General features: G+C 42.1%; 1 protein-coding gene across 1 annotated transcript in view; it reads left to right on the top strand.

Moving 5' to 3' along the window:
* Positions 1-92: 92 nt before the first annotated feature.
* DNAAF1 (dynein axonemal assembly factor 1) overlaps positions 93-17,499 on the top strand; it is a 34,587-nt gene continuing 17,180 nt past the window's right edge. Inside the window, exons 1-6 of the mRNA XM_061174591.1 lie at positions 93-337; positions 2,537-2,672; positions 3,123-3,214; positions 4,840-5,061; positions 5,199-5,365; positions 8,305-8,426. Of these exons, the coding sequence (XP_061030574.1) occupies positions 202-337; positions 2,537-2,672; positions 3,123-3,214; positions 4,840-5,061; positions 5,199-5,365; positions 8,305-8,426 (875 nt within the window). The 5' untranslated portion in view covers positions 93-201. The remainder of the gene's footprint in view (positions 338-2,536; positions 2,673-3,122; positions 3,215-4,839; positions 5,062-5,198; positions 5,366-8,304; positions 8,427-17,499) is intronic.

Genomic DNA, 17,499 nt, shown 5'->3' with positions numbered 1-17,499 from the left:
CGGGGCCGTTACGGGACCCGCCCCCCGGCGTCCCGAGTGCGCGTGCGCAGCGGTTGCCGTGGGGACCAGGGAAGCGTAGGGCTGCCAACGACGAAGACGCAGACGCAGACGCAGAGTGGCCTGGCGGGCTGGAGGACGTAGTGATCCCACACAACCGGGCTTCCCCACTGCTACGGGGTGTTCAGTGTTTCCGGAATAAACATGCACCGCGAGGCCTCGGAGCCCGTGGCGGACGGGGGAACGGAGCAGGACTGCGCGCGGGAGCCGGGCTTGGAGCCAGCCGTGGAGGAGTCGGCGGGTGACCACAGGAACGCAGGCCAAGGGGGCCGCAAGGAAGGTGCCGACAGCCGCCCCAGGGAGGCGAGGGGGGTGACGGGCTGCGCCCAGCACCGCACACCTAGTCTTCACAGCCAGCAGTAATAATAATAATAATAATGGCGGCCCACACTTACTAAACGATGCGTGCCGTGCGCTCACTGCCTTCGAGCCATACACCCTCTGCTGTAGGCACTCCTCTCCCGGTTTCATACAGATGAGGAACCTGGAACTTAAAGAGGTTATAGAACTTGCTCCAAACAGATTACCCTCAGCCAGTCAACTACAGAACAGACTCACGCCTGGACAGTCTGACTCCAGAGCCCAAGCCCTCACTGAACACACCATTCTCCCCACCGCCCAACTTTTTAATGTTTTGAATGTTTCCCTTTATTGCCGGCACCATGTAAGATCAAAGGCTCTCTCCCCCTCTAGACGGCAAGCTATGTCAGGGCAGGACATCCTGATTGAACTGGCAGTGGCCGGTCCAGTGCCTGATCTATGGTAGACAGAGTGAATGACGAGCTGGTGCTTCTGAGGTGACTCCTCACCAAAGTTTTCCGGAATGGGCTTAGAAAACAGCCTCCGCTCCTGCTTGGCTTGGACTGTAAGGGAAACTTTTTAGGGACTGGTAAAGAAACTACTTGATTTGTGTCTCATTTTTTGAACCCAGCCAACAAATATATCTTGAGCATTGACTGTCCAGGCAAGCCCTGTAAGAGTTGCTGTAGGGAAGCCATGTTGCTCTGTGCACAGACACAGGTTTGAAGCCACTCCTGCGGGGTTCACACTACCCCTCTGCAACTTGCCGGCTTTATGGCTGTTTGCCCAGAGCTTAAGCTCTCTATAGGGCAGTCTCCTGTTTTGCAAGCGAGATAGTTGTAATTTGAGTGTCTGGCATACATTGGGCCAGTAATAAATGGTAGTTCTTGTTATTAATATAACCAATCAATTATTATGTATATTGAGCACCTAGTCTTTCTTCCACAAACCTTTATCTGGTGTCTCTTGTGGCTGGGCATTGTATGCAGTGGGAAATGGGAAATTATAAGATACAGTCCCACACACGGAGTGTTGAATCTCATTCGGTAGTCCACAGGGACACCCAGAGAGCAGGAGCAAACAGCCCTTAAGATTAAGTGCATTTGAATCAGCCAATTTTGATTGACCTTTAAAAAAAAATAAGTGCATTTGAACGTGTTCATCTTCTTTCTACCAAAGATATTCCCATCATTTTTGTTTCTTCTTGTGTGTTTTTTGAGAGCTTTTTTAAAAATTGAAGTATAGTTGACTTATAATGTTATATTAGTTTAGGTGTACAACATAATGATTCAAAATTTTTATAGATTATATTCCATTTACAGTTACTATAAAATATTGGCTGTATTCCCTATGCTGTACAATACATCCTTGTAGCTTATTTTATAGATGGTAGTTTATATTTCTTAATCCCCTACCTCTATCTTGGTCCTCCCTCCTCTTTTGAGAACTTTTTAAAAAGAACAGAGAACATTACAACAAACACCCATGTATCGCCACCAAGAATTGAAAATGATTAGCATTTTAATCATATGTACCTGAAGTCTTTTTTTAAAGAAATAAAACATTTCAGATAAGTTTGACGTTTTTTGCCCTACCCCACCTCTATTCCTAGTCCCATTACCTTCTCCCCGCCTCCAGAATTTTGTGTGGGTTCTTTCAATCTCGTCTGTCTCTCTCCCTAGCTATCTATCTATCTATCTAAAATGTGTCCTTAAACAATGCATAGCATAGGTTTGTGTGGGTTTGATTTATGTAAATGATATCCTGTGCTTATTACGAAACTTGCTTTTTTCACTCCATATGTGTTTCTGCGAATTATCCATATTGATTGACATAGCTCCAGTGCATTCTATTCCAAGGCAGAATAGTAATCTGTTGCTTTATTTAACCAGTCCCTATGGATGAACATTTGCATTGTTAATAGGTTTTGGCTGTTACAAGTAACGCAGAAGTGAATATCTTTGCACACGTCTCCGTGTCCAGCTGTACAAGAGGTTGTATCAAAGATCTGCCTAGAAGTGAAATTTTCATAGTCCTTATCAGTGCTTTAAAAATCACTGTGATACATTTAAAGAGTACCGGTGCCATGCTAAAAGCGGACAGTTATTCATCAAGTTGAAATTGGGGGACTTTTTTATACATTTCTCGATCTCTATAGAACCAATCTCTTATTTTACAGAAATTAATGATCCTAAGGAAACATGCGTGGGTCCTCCGGACACTTCCTACCTCAGCGGGCAGAAACACAGTGGTGATAGCTGGTCAGATGGTCGCTTAGCACACCAAAGAGATGACAAAGAAGGTCGTGGCCCCAGGTATGTGGGTGTGCTCTTGCCACTCACAGCACGCTTTTACCCAATAAGGTGGATGTTATAATCACCCCTTTGTCCAGATAAGGAAATTGAGGCTCATAGAGATTAAATAGTCGGCCCCATGTCTGAGGATTAGTCTCAGAGTCAGGATGGCGTTGCTCTGTGGCATAACTAACCACGATCTATACAACGTTAATGCTGGACCTGGAGAGAGAGAAACACGAGTAGTTCTTGATGACACAAAGGTATTCCTATTAGAACACACTTTGCAGTTTTTGAGAAGGCTGAAAGTCACAATATTGGATGAGGCCTTGAAAGCTATGAACAAAGTCATCGGGCATATAGAATATTGTGGAATTTGTGGACGGAATGGGTGTGGCAGAGAATTTATGGGATATATTTTACAGCTGACAAATTGAAATAAATTTCTTGTTCATGATTTTCATTCAACAGAATGACTAAAAATTTTCTGCAAAAACTGTGCAAGAAGCACAAGCTTTATATTACCCCAGCACTGAATGATACGCTGTATTTACACTATAAAGGTAAGGGTCTGGTGGAGGAGCTACCTCATGTCAGGTGGAAAGACTCTAGTGGTGTTAAGAATTACTCGCAGGGATCATCTGGTGTTCTTAACTTATATTTAAGTAGAAATTTCAGAGTTTAGTGGAGATGCATGGAAAAGCAATAATATTTCGTTGAAGAAAATGTCTTACGTGACTGGAGTTAATATGGGTTCAAGGGAAACACATTCGTATCTTTTATTTATATTTGCTAAAGGACTCATACATTTTCGAACCAGTAGCTACTTGTAAATACTTCGGGCTTGGGAGGGTTACGTTGTGAAGGACTGTGTCGGTGTCCAGTATCACACATAAACTTAAGTTCAGGTTCATAGACAGGGCTATTCTAGCAATGAGGAAGCAGTGATAACTCCCAACCTTGTGCTGAATTTGGGATGGCCACCCTGCTTCATCAGACCATCTTTATGTTCATTTGTTCAGTAAATGTTTACTGAGAGCCTTCTGTGTGCCCGGCAAGTGCTGAAGATACAGAGACGGATATGGTAAAGATGCTTTTGGTGTCTTGGGGGATAGGGCGGCCACTGTGAGAAGGTTCACGCTGTGCCAGGGAGATTCACGGAGAGCTCCAGCAGCACAACTACTTTAAAGGTGTGGAACGACCCCTAACTGGTCTCCTCACCTCCACGTTGCCCCCTCCAAAATCCTCCACCCAATGTCTAGGTGTAACAGTGATAAGATGACTTAGGAGGGCAGACCCCAGAGGACCAATATTTAAGAGGTGGGAAGAAGAAGAAGACCCAGTGGGTTAGACCAAGTAGAAAGAATCAGAGAGGTAGAAGAATTAGGAGAGAGAGATGCCTATATTATCTACTGCTGCCTAACAAATTATCCCCAAACTTACCAACTTAAAAAATTATCATTATTTGATACTGTCTCTGAGGGTCAGGAATCTGGGAATGACTTAGCTGGGTGGTTCTGCCTCACCGTTGCTATTACCCTTTTTTAATAAAAACTTTTGGTTAAAACTTTTCAGGCAACAAAACAAATGACTTTGAAAAAGTTTTGGTAATAGCAGGTGCACTGTGAATTACAAATGTATAATGAGTCACTCAAGGAAACAAAAATGTTTGTTTTCCTCACCTTAAATGTGGCTCATAAAACTGAAAACTACCGTAAAACCAGACCCGAAGTTTGGACCGGCTTCAGGTACAGCTGGACCCTGGTGCTCACCGCGTATCTTCACGAGGCTGTTTCTCCCCTTTCCTTGGCCCTGCTTTCCCTTGTGCTTATTCATTTCAGACAGCTCACCCCTCACTTCCCCCCACTCCCAGGCGAGAAGGGAAGGTGGCTGCTTCAGTGTTAGGCTCCGCCCTACCAGGCTGGCAATTCTAGCAGAAAGTTACCGCTTCCCAATGGAGCCAGCAAAGCTCCCCAGGATTCATGAAGGTTGGCTCCACTCGGCTAAGCGTGACCAGCTCCCTGCAGAGAGCCATGGGGTAGTATCAGGGCAGGGATGTCCCTCCAAAGAGGCAGTGGTGTAACTGAGGAAGGACGTGTGGATGCTGGGCAGATAGGCAAAAAAGAGGGTGACCCCTGTGCCTCTGAGTGTGTAGAAGCTTAACCAACTCCCCCTTCCTCCCCACTAGGCTTTGACCGCATCGAGAACTTGGAAGAGTACACAGGGCTGCGTTGTCTCTGGCTGGAGTGCAATGGAATACAGAAAATCGAGAACCTAGAGGCCCAAACGGAACTGCGATGCCTCTTCTTGCAAGTGAACTTGCTCCATAAGATCGAGAACCTAGAACCTCTGCAGAAACTGGATGCTCTCAATATCAGCAACAATTACATCAAGACCGTTGAAAACCTCTGTAAGAAGGCCTGCCGTGGCGGGGCGGGGTTGGGGGGGGCGTTCTCTAGGCCCCCGCGTCCACCACCGTTTCCTAGCGGAGGTTCGTAACATTCTTTTCCACCCGTGTCGCTTACTTCTGCCGACCTCCCCTTCCAGCCTGCCTGCCCGTCCTCAACACGCTCCAGATGGCCCACAACCACTTAGAGACCGTGGAAGACGTTCAGCATCTCAAGGAGTGTTTGAAACTCTGTGTCCTTGACCTTTCCCACAACAAGCTGAGTGACCCAGAGATCCTGAGCATTCTCGAGAGCATGCCCGACTTGGTAAAACACACACACGCACACAGCTTGCGTTATCTTGTGTTCTGTAGACAGCAAATCTCTTTTCTCTTTCCCCTCCCTCCCTTCCCCCTTCCTTTCTCCCTGCTTTCTTAACACCCATCACACTTTTTTTTCCCTCTCTGTATTTTTAGCTGCAGTGTTTTAAATGCCAGCTGCCGTATCGTTTCACCCACAAATATTTCAGTGTGTATTCTTGACAGATAAGGACTTTTTAAAAGCATCATCACAATATTATTATTATATCTAAAATATTATCAGAATGACAGTTAATAACCAGTCCATATTCAGTGTTCCCCATTTGTCTCAAAAATGTGCTTTGACTGTTGGGTTTTGCAAATCCAAACCAGATCCACACATCGTATTTGGATTATGCATCTCTCAAATCTCTTGATCTATCACAGTCTCCCCTTGGCTGTTTTCCCACACACACACCACCCCCACCATAAATCTGTTGAGGAAACTGGGTTCCTCCTCTGGTTGTCAGCCACATCCTGGATTCAGTTGACTGCATCCTCATGGTGTGGTTTAACATGTTCTGCTGTCCCCAGTATCTCTTGTAAAATGATGGTGGAGCCAGAGACCTGATCACATCCAGGCTCAGAATATAACTTTGAGGTTTGCTGTTGCATCAGTCAGGGCACCTGTAAGTCTGGTTGCCTCTCTTTTTGTAACTTTAAGCTTGATTCGTGGGTTTGGCTGCTGTCAATCAGATCCAGCCTTCATGAAGTCCCTCGTCAACCCTTCCCCTGATCATTTCCGCAGCTCCCGATGCACGTTGCCTCCATGTGTGATTTCATTAGGGGTCACACAGTGACCATATTCTAAGTCTCTTATTCCTTCTGCACCTATTAGCTAGAATGCTTCCACAAAGAGCAGTTTTGCTCATCAATTCATGCCTCCCTAATATAAAGTGCATATAGAAAAGGCTAGGATAGGGACTTCCCTGGTGGCGCCGTGGGTAAGACGCCACGCTCCCAATGCAGGGGGCCTGGGTTCGATCCCTGGTCAGGGAACTGGATCCCACATGCATGCCGCAACTAAGAGTTCACATGCCACAGCTAAGGGGTCAGTGAGCTGCAACTAAGGAGCCCGTGAGCCGCAGCTAAGGAGCCCACCTGCCACAACTAAGACCCAGTGCAACCAAATAAATAAATAAATATTTTTTAAAAAAGAAAGAAAAAGCTAGGATAAATGCTTGTTGGTTTTTTTTCTTTTTATGTATTCCTTTTCAGAGAAATGAGTCAAGAACGTAGGAACCTCTAAAGGTGACAATGAGGTTGAACCTCTAAAGGTTCACGTTATCATCGTGAACACAAAGATTTACAGATAGAGTATTTGATATGACTTAACCCTTGCTGTCATTTTAATTTGGGGTGATTGAATGGTCCCATCTTCTGGCCTGTGGCAACCCCTCCAGGCAGCTCCTGTGTCCTTTGGACTCAACTCCAGCAGCCTTTGACGATTTCCTTGCTTTTTAGTGTATATGTGTTGTCATGTGAACTAGGAAAAAATATTCCAAATAGCACACAAAAAACATGAGTTCACTGTTTACTGCTTAGGGTATGGATAAGAAGGAAAAAGTGAGTCCATTTAAAGAAAAACAGTAAGCAAATCATAGTTCAAGAACAATCTGTAGAGGAGACTGTCACCAAAGACTAATTTAGAATTTATATTATCACCAGTATATGGTGATAATATAAAGCTGTATTATAATACCTTTTTTTGGCCTGGCTGCCATAACAAAGTACCAGACTGAGTGGCTTAAACAACAGAAATTTATTTTCTCATGATTCTGGAGGCTAGAAGTCCGAGATCAAGGTGTCAGCAGGGTTGATGTCTCCTGAGGCCTCTCTCCTTGGCATGTAGACAGCTGTCTTCTCCCTGGGTCCTCATATGGCCTTCTCGGTGTGTGTGTCTGTGTCCTAATCTCCTCTTCTTACAAGGACCTATTGGATCATGCCCCACCCTAATGACATCATTTAATCTTCATCACCTCTTCAAAGACCCTGTCTCCAAATACAGTCACATTCTGAGGCGCTGGGGGTTAGGACTTCAGCATATGAGTTTGCTGGGGGGACGCAGTTCAACCCATAACAAGAACAGTCTGCCTCATGGTTGTTTTGTGATGGCTTTTACATTCTCCATACACACGCGGCCCTTTAGTCCCTGCCCCTGGGGCACATTGCTCCCCCCACTCAGCCCCACAGAACAGGTCACTTGAACCAGTATATTTATTTTCCTGAACAAGAAAAATCACTTTAGATATGAAAAACATTTCACCAGTTCAGGGAAACCGATGTTAAATGTTTCACCCACATGTCACCTTGACCATTCACCTTCTTGAGTTTCATCGGCAGGAGGGGAGGTGACAGTATCTAAAGAGGAGGGGGGGGACGGCGCACTGGCACTGCTGTGTCACTTTCCCTTTCCTGGTCCCAACTTGACGTCCAGGAGACCTGTAAGCCTGGCAGTAGATAAGCAGGCACTTTGCATCCTATCCCCTCAGTCACCACTTCTTATCTGTCTAGCTGCTGTGTACATTTTCTTAAAATGGGTCCTGGCTGGGAAGGACAGAAAATGATCAACCGGAGATTAATTTCAGTAAAAGAGATTGGGCGAGCAAAACGAATGCAGTCACTGCCCTTGGGTAAAGGCCTCAGGAAGTGTTTTCCAGTATTGTTCTGGAAGGACGATGAGAGTTAGGATCTGAAGTTCAAGTGTAATAGAAGAAAGGGCTGCCCAATTCTCGGGACAGTTCTGGTGGCACAGAAACAAAGAAAGCCTCTGCCTTCTCTGATACCGTCTTCATGATTTGATGTCAACACTCCCTGTTTATTTATTTTCAGAACACTGCACATATTAACTGTTTTAATCGCATCCATTTTTCAGTAATTAATGTGGTTCTGCCTGTGTGCTTCCAGCGTGTACTGAATTTGATGGGAAACCCAGTGATTAGGAACATCCCTAATTATCGAAGGACAGTCACTGTTCGACTAAAACGTTTAACATACCTGGATGATAGACCAGTTTTTCCAAAGGACAGGTAAGGAAACGAAAAGCCTTTTGATCATACTTAATAGGTAATAGTTGAGCATGCTCCATATTAAACTTTTAAAAATTTCTGATTTTTGAGCATTTCCACACATCATTAAATATTCCAGTGAAATAGGTTTAATGGCTTACATGATTGTTTATAATAGGAAATTCCCTGTTTCTGAGCACTTATTCATAGATTTTTCATAATCCTTTGATAATTATCCTTCTATATAAGTCTCTGATCTCGTGGCCGGTTATTTCCTTAGGATGGAACCCTGAGTTGTATTATTGGATTAAAGACTGTGGTTTGAGACTTTTAAAAGGTGTTTTTAAATATTTTCTAATTGTTTTCTAGAATGTTTGTATCAACTTATAACTTCCCCAGACACAGCCATGTAAAAAAAAAAAAAAAAAACAAAAACCTTTGCCAGGCCAATTGATGAGTGAAGGTGGTACCTCATTTTATTTATTTAATTTTTATTCATTTATTTATTTATTTTTTGGCTGCATTGGGTCTTTGTTGCTGCGCGCAGGCTTTCTCTAGTTGCGGTGAGCAGGGGCTACTCTTCATTGTGATGTGCGGGCTTCTCATTGCAGTGTCTTCTCTTGTTACAGAGCACGGGCTCTAGGGCACAAGGGCTTCAGTAGTTGTGGCATATGGGCTCAGTAGTTGTGGCTCGCGGGCTCTAGAGCGCAGGCTCAGTAGTTGCGGCGCGTGGGCTTACTTGCTCCGCGGCACGTGGGATCTTCCCGGTCCAGGGCTCGAACCCGTGTCCCCTGCATTGGCAGGCAGATTCTTAACCACTGCGCCACCAGGGAAGTCCCAGTACCTCGTTTTAAATTTGCATTTTTGGGTAACTGATGAAGTTGGTCATTTTTACTACCTTTGTCGGGCATTTATGTTTCCTTCTCTATGAGTATTGCATTCATGATTTCTTCCCAGTTTCCTTTTGTGGGGATGCTTTTTCTTACTGATTCATAAGAGCTCTTTGCATATCAAGAATATTGAACCCGGGACTGCCATGTGTATCATCACTGCTTTTATCTGGGTTTTTAATTTACCTTTTTTTTCTTTTTGGCCGCACCTCGTGGCTTGTGGGATCTTAGTTCCCCGACCAGAGATCAAACCCTCGCCCTCGGCAGTGAAAGCACAGAGTCCTAACCACTGGACTTCCAGGAAATTCCCTTAATTTACTTTTTGATTGAGGCCACTATTCATTCATTCCAGCTTAGAATAAAACCTCAGTAACTGGGATGGCCTGAAGGGAAGTGCAAATCTGAATTTTCCAACACTTAAAAAGAAATGTAGCTGGTAGTATGTTTTTGAACTCACAAATTTTAGTCAAACTAACACAGATTTCAATCGGAAGGGGGAGCCTCCACTTGGACCAGGTAAGAGAACCGGGATCCCTGCTTCTGGGCAGTCGGGCCGAGACGCATCCGTTTCCCCAGCACCGAGCCCTGGGTGTTCAGGGGGACGGCGGGCGGGCAGGGCCTGCGGGTGGACCTCCAAGCCCAGCTCTGCAGCTGCGGGTCCTGTGCCCGTGGCTGAGCGCCAACCTCCCCAGCTTCAGGTTCCTCATCCGGAAAGTGGGGACAATACCGACCGTGGGGTCCTTGTGAGTATCTGTTAGTATCACGTGGGACTTAAGCAGGTACCAGCTGGTAGGAGGAGGGAACCAGCGGGAGCGGCTGTCCCAGAGGATTGTGAGTCCCCACACTGCGGCAGTGCCGCCCAGCAGGAAAGTGTAAACAGGGACCTGAGCTGGGCCCTCAGCAGGGAGACCCCCGCCCTGGACGGTGCAGCATGACTTCTCTTCAGGAGTTGGGTTCACCTGGGCTTGAAGCCTCATTCCAGCACTCTCTAGCTGTTCCACACTGGGCCCTTGACGTTCTCTCCACCTGGGATGCTCTTCACAGGTGTCTGCAGGTGTCTGCTCACCTGTCATCTTCTGAAGATCTCCATGACTGACCACCTATCTAAGTAGCACCTTTGCCACTTCCACCTGCTGTCTCTTCAGCCTGATTTCTCAAGACATATCTGCCTCTGACATACTTGTTTCCCCATAAAAGGGCAGCTCTAACAGACCAAGCGATGTCATCTCTTATGTTACCTGCTGTATCCCCAGCCCCTAGAACAGTTCACCCATTTCAAGTGTACAATTCAGTGGTTTTTTAGTATGTTCATAGAGTTGTCCAACCACACCCCACAATCAATTTTAGAATATTTTTATCACCCCAAAAAGTAACCCTTACTTATTAGCAGTCACTCCCCAACCCCACTCTGCCAGCCCCTGGCAACCACAAATCTACTTTCTATCTCTCTGGATTTGCCTATTCTGGGCATTTCCTATAAATGGAATCATACGATATGTGGTCTTTTGTGAATGGCTTCTTTCACTGAGCATATTTTAAAGGTTCACCCACATTGCAGCCTGTGTCAGTAAATACTTCCAAAATAATGCTGTGAAATAATATTCCATTTGGAAAGCCCACATTTTTTTTTGTTTTTGTTTTTTTATACAGCAGGCTCTTATTAGTTATCCATTTTATACATATTAGTGTGTATATGTCAATCCCAATCTCCCAATTCATCACACCACCACCACCCCCTGGCTTTCCCCCCTTGGTGTCCATATGTTTGTTCTCTACATCTGTGTCTCTATTTCTGCCTTGCAAACCGGTTCATCTGTACCGTTTTTCTAGATTCCACATATATGCATTAATACACGATATTTGTTTTTCTCTTTCTGACTGACTTCACTCCGTATGACAGCCTCTAGCTCCATCCACGTCTCAACAAATGACCCAATTTCGTTCCTTTTTATGGCTGAGTCATATTCCACTGTATATATGTACCACAACTTCTTTATCCATTCATCTGTCAATGGGCATTTAGGTTGCTTCCATAACCTGGCTATTGTAAATAGTGCTGCAATGAACATTGGGGTGCATGTGTCTTTTTGAATTGTGGTTTTCTCTGGGTATATGCCCAGTAGTGGGATTGCTGGATCATATGGTAATTCTATTTTTAGTTTTTTAAGGAAACTCCATACTGTTCTCCATAGTGGCTGTATCAGTTTACATTCCCACCAACAGTGCAAGAGGGTTCCCTTTTCTCCACACCCTCTCCAGCATTTGTTGCTTGTAGATTTTCTGATGAAGCCCATTCTAACTGGTGTGAGGTGATACCTCATTGTAGTTTTGATTTGCATTTCTCTAATAAGTAGTGATGTTGAGCAGCTTTTCATGTGCTTCTTGGCCATCTGTATGTCTTCTTTGGAGAAATGTCTATTAAGGTCTTCTGCCCATTTTTGGATTGGGTGGTTTGTTTTTTTAATATTGAGCTGCATGAGCTGCTTATATATTTTGGAGATTAATCCTTTGTCCGTTGATTCGTTTGCAAATGTTTTCTCCCATTCTGAGGGTTGTCTTTTCATCTTGTTTATGGTTTCCTTTGCTGTGCATAAGCTTTTAAGTTTCATTAGGTCCCATTTGTTTATTTTTGTTTTTATTTCCATTACTCTAGGAGGTGGATCAAAAAAGATCTTGCTTTGATTTATGTCAAAGAGTGTTCTTCCTATGTTTTCCTCTAAGAGTTTTACAGTGTCCAATCTTACATTTAGGTCTCGAATCCATTTTGAGTTTATTTTTGTGTATGGTGTTAGGGAGTGTTCTAATTTCATTCTTTTGCATGTAGCTGTCCAGTTTTCTCAGCACCACTTATTGAAGAGACTGTCTTTTCTCCATTGTATATCCTTGCCTCCTTTTTCATAGATTAGTTGACCATAGGTGCGTGGGTTTATCTCTGGGCTTTCTATCTTGTTCCATTGATCTGTGTTTCTGTTTTTGTGCCAGTACCATATCGTCTTGATTACTGTAGCTTTGTAGTATAGTCTGAAGTCAGGGAGTCTGATTCCTCCAGCTCCGTTTTTTTCCCTCACGACTGCTTTGGCTATTTGGGGTCTTTTGTGTCTCCATACAAATTTTAAGATTTTTTGTTGTAGTTCTGTAAAAAATGCCATTGGTAATTTGATAGGGATTTCATTCAATCTGTAGATTGCTTTGGGTAGTATAGTCATTTTCACAATATTGATTCTTCCAATCCAAGAACATGGTATATCTCTCCATCTGTTGGTATCATCTTTAATTTCTTTCATCAGTGTCTTATAGTTTTCTGCATACAGGGCTTTGGTCTCCCTAGGTAGGTTTATTCCTAGGTATTTTATTCTTTTTGTTGCAGTGGTAAATGGGAGTGTTTCCTTAGTTTCTCTTTCAGATTTTTCATCATTAGTGTACAGGAATGCAAGAGATTTCTGTGCATTAATTTTGTATCCTGCAACTTTACCAAATTCATTGATTAGCTCTAGTAGTTTTCTGGTGGCATCTTTAGGATTCTCTATGTATAGTATCATGTCATCTGAAAACAGTGACAGTTTTACTTCTTTTCCAATTTGTATTCCTTTTCTTTTTCTTCTCTGATTGCCGTGGCTAGGACTTCCAAAACTATGTTGAATAATAGTGGTGAGAGTGGACATCCTTGTCTTCTTCCTGATCTTAGAGGAAATGCTTTGTTTTTCACCATTGAGAATGATGTTTGCTGTGGGTTTGTCGTATATGGCCTTTATTATGTTGAGGTAGGTTCCCTCTGTGCCCACTTTCTGGAGAGTTTTTATCATAAATGGGTGTTGAATTTTGTCAAAAGCTTTTTCTGCATCTATTGAGATGATCATATGGTTTTTCTTCTTCAATTTGTTAATATGGTGTATCACATTGATTGATTTGCATATACTGAAGAATCCTTGCATCCCTGGGATAAATCCCACTTGATCGTGGTGTGTGATCCTTTTAATGTGTTGTTGGATTCTGTTTGCTAGTATTTTGTTGAGGATTTTTGCATCTATATTCATCAGTGATATTGGTCTGCAATTTTCTTTTTTTGTAGTATCTTTGTCTGGTTTTGGTATCAGGGTGATGGTGGCCTCATAGAATGAGTTTGGGAGTGTTCCTTCCTCTGCAATTTTTTGGAAGAGTTTGAGAAGGATGGGTGTTAGCTCTTCTCTAAATGTTTGATAGAATTCACCTGTGAAGCCATCTGGTCCTGGACTTTTGTTTGCTGGAAGATTTTTAATCACAGTTTCAATTTCATTACTTGTGATTGGTCTGTTCATATTTTCTATTTCTTCCTGGTTCAGTCTTGGAAGGTTATACCTTTCTAAGAATTTGTCCATTTCTTCCAGGTTGTCCATTTTATTGGCATACAGTTGCTTGTAGTAGTCTCTTAGGATGCTTTGTATTTCTGTGGTGTCTGTTGTAACTTCTCCTTTTTCATTTCTGATTTTATTGATTTGAGTCCTCTCCTTTTTCCTGATGAGTCTGGCTAATGGTTTATCAATTTTGTTTATCTTCTCAAAGAACCAGCTTTTAGTTTCATTGATCTTTGCTATTGTTTTCTTTTTTTTTTATTTTTTTTATTTTTTTTATTTTTTTTATTTTTTATTTTTTTTTAAACATCTTTATTGAAGTATAATTGCTTTACAATGGTGTGCTAGCTTCTGCTTTACAACAAAGTGAATCAGTTACACATATACATATGTTGCCATATCTCTTCCCTCTTGCATCTCCCTCCCTCCCACCCTCCCTATCCCACCCCTCTAGGTGGTCACAAAGCACCGAGCTGATCTCCCTGTGCTATGCGGCTGCTTCCCACTAGTTATCTATTTTACATTTGGTAGTGTATATATGTCCATGACACTCTCTCACCCTGTCACATCTCACCCCTCCCCCTCCCCATATCCTCAAGTCCATTCTCTAGTAGGTCTGTGTCTTTATTCCCATCTTGCCACTAGGTTCTTCATGACCTCTTTTTTTTTTTTTTTTTTTTCCCTTAGATTCCATATATATGTGTTAGCATACTGTATTTGTTTTTCTCTTTCTGACTTACTTCACTCTGTATGACAGACTCTAACTCCATCCACCTCATTACAAACACCTCCATTTCATTTCTTTTTATGGCTGAGTAATATTCCATTGTATATATGTGCCACATCTTCTTTATCCATTCATCCGATGATGGACACCTAGGTTGCTTCCATGTCCTGGCTATTGTAAACAGAGCTGCAATGAATATTTTGGTACATGACTCTTTCTGAATTATGGTTTTCTCAGGGTATATGCCCAGTAGTGGGATTGCTGGGTCATATGGTAGTTCTATTTTTAGTTTTTTAAGGAACCTCCATACTGTTCTCCATAGTGGCTGTATCAATTTACATTCCCACCAACAGTGCAAGAGTGTTCCCTTTTCTCCACACCCTCTCCAGCATTTATTGTTTCTAGATTTTTTGATGATGGCCATTCTGACCGGTGTGAGATGATACCTCATTGTAGTTTTGATTTGCATTTCTCTAATGATTAATGATGTTGAGCATTCTTTCATGTGTCTGTTGGCAATCTGTATCTCTTCTTTGGAGAAATGTCTATTTAGGTCTTCTGCCCATTTTTGGATTGGGTTGTTTGTTTTTTTGTTATTGAGCTGCATGAGCTGCTTGTAAATCTTGGAGATTAATCCTTTGTCCGTTGCTTCATTTGCAAATATTTTCTCCCATTCTGAGGGTTGTCTTTTGGTCTTGTTTATGGTTTCCTTTGCTGTGCAAAAGCTTTTAAGTTTCATTAGGTCCCATTTGTTTATTTGTGTTTTTATTTCCATTTCTCTAGGACCTGGGTCAAAAAGGATCTTGCTGTGACTTATGTCATACAGTGTTCTGCCTATGTTTTCCTCTAAGAGTTTGATAGTGTCTGGCCTTACACTTAGGTCTTTAATCCATTTTGAGTTTATTTTTGTGTATGGTGTTAGGGAGTGTTCTAATTTCATACTTTTACATGTACCTGTCCAATTTTCCCAGCACCACTTATTGAAGAGGCTGTCTTTTCTCCACTGTATATGCTTGCCTCCTTTATCAAAGATAAGGTGACCATATGTGTGTGGGCTTATCTCTGGGCTTTCTATCCTGTTCCATTGATCTATATTTCTGTTTTTGTGCCAGTACCAAACTGTCTTGATTACTGTAGCTTTGTAATATAGTCTGAAGTCAGGGAGCCTGATTCCTCCAGCTCCATTTTTCGTTCTCAAGATTGCTTTGGCTATTCGGGGTCTTTTGTGTTTCCATACAAATTGTGAAATTTTTTGTTCTAGTTCTGTGAAAAATGCCAGTGGTAGTTTGATAGGGATTGCATTGAATCTGTAGATTGCTTTGGGTAGCAGAGTCATTTTCACAATGTTTATTCTTCCAATCCAAGAACATGGTATATCTCTCCATCTGTTTGTATCATCTTTAATTTCTTTCATCAGTGTCCTATAATTTTCTGCATACAGGTCTTTTGTCTCCTTAGGTAGGTTTATTCCTAGGTATTTTATTCTTTTTGTTGCAATGGTAAACGGGAGTGTTTTCTTAATTTCACTTTCAGATTTTTCATCATTAGTATACAGGAATGCAAGAGATTTCTGTGCATTAATTTTGTATCCTGCTACTTTACCAAATTCATTGATTAGCTCTAGTAGTTTTCTGGTAGCATCTTTAGGATTCTCTATGTATAGTATCATGTCATCTGCAAACAGTGACAGCTTTACTTCTTCTTTTCCGATTTGGATTCCTTTTATTTCTTTTTCGTCTCTGATTGCTGTGGCTAACACTTCCAAAACTATGTTGAATAATAGTGGTGAGAGTGGGCAACCTTGTCTTGTTCCTGATCTTAGTGGAAATGGTTTCAGTTTTTCACCATTGAGGACAATGTTGGCTGTGGGTTTGTCATATACGGCCTTTATTATGTTGAGGAAAGTTCCCTCTATGCCTACTTTCTGCAGGACTTTTATCATAAATGGGTGTTGAATTTTGTCGAAAGCTTTCTCTGCATCTATTGAGATGATCATATGGTTTTTCTCCTTCAATTTGTTAATATGATGTATCACGTTGATTGATTTGCGTATATTGAAGAATCCTTGCATTCCTGGAATAAACCCCACTTGATCATGGTGTATGATCCTTTTAATGTGCTGTTGGATTCTGTTTGCTAGTATTTTGTTGAGGATTTTTGCATCTATGTTCATCAGTGATATTGGCCTGTAGTTTTCTTTCTTTGTGACATCTTTGCCTGGTTTTGGTATCAGGGTGATGGTGGCCTCGTAGAATGAGTTGGGGAGTGTTCCTCCCTCTGCAATATTTTGGAAGAGTTTGAGAAGGATAGGTGTTAGCTCTTCTCTAAATGTTTGATAGAATTCGCCTGTGAAGCCATCTGGTCCTGGGCTTTTGTGTGTTGGAAGATTTTTAATCACAGTTTCAATTTCAGTGCTTGTGATTGGTCTGTTCATATTTTCTATTTCTTCCTGGTTCAGTCTCGGCAGGTTGTGCATTTCTAAGAATCTGTCCATTTCTTCCAGGTTGTCCATTTTATTAGCATAGAGTTGCTTGTAGTAATCTCTTATGATCGTTTGTATTTCTGCAGTGTCAGTGGTTACTTCTCCTTTTTCATTTCTAATTCTATTAATTTGAGTCTTCTCCTTTTTTCTCTTGATGAGTCTGGCTAATGGTTTATCAATTTTGTTTATCTTCTCAAAGAACCAGCTTTTAGTTTCATTGATTTTTGCTATTGTTTCCTTCATTTCTTTTTCATTTATTTCTGATCTGATCTTTATGATTTCTTTCCTTCTGCTAGCTTTGGGGTTTTTTTGTTCTTCTTTCTCTAATTGCTTTAGGTGCAAGGTTAGGTTGTTTATTCGAGATGTTTCCTGTTTCTTGATGTAGGCTTGTATTGCTATAAACTTCCCTCTTAGAACTGCTTTTGCTGCATCCCATAGGTTTTGGATCGTCGTGTCTCCATTGTCATTTGTTTCTAGGTATTTTTTGATTTCCCCTTTGATTTCTTCAGTGATCACTTCGTTATTAAGTAGTGTATTGTGTAGCCTCCATGTGTTTGTATTTTTTACAGATCTTTTCCTGTAATTGATATCTAGTCTCATAGCGTTGTGGTCGGAAAAGATACTTGATACGATTTCAATTTTTTTAAATTTACCAAGGCTTGATTTG

Source organism: Eubalaena glacialis, chromosome 18 (assembly GCF_028564815.1).
Source record: "Eubalaena glacialis isolate mEubGla1 chromosome 18, mEubGla1.1.hap2.+ XY, whole genome shotgun sequence".
NCBI lineage: Eukaryota > Metazoa > Chordata > Mammalia > Artiodactyla > Balaenidae > Eubalaena > Eubalaena glacialis.
The sequence above is the reverse complement of the archived record's forward strand: the minus strand, read 5'-3'. Positions and strand labels throughout refer to the sequence as shown.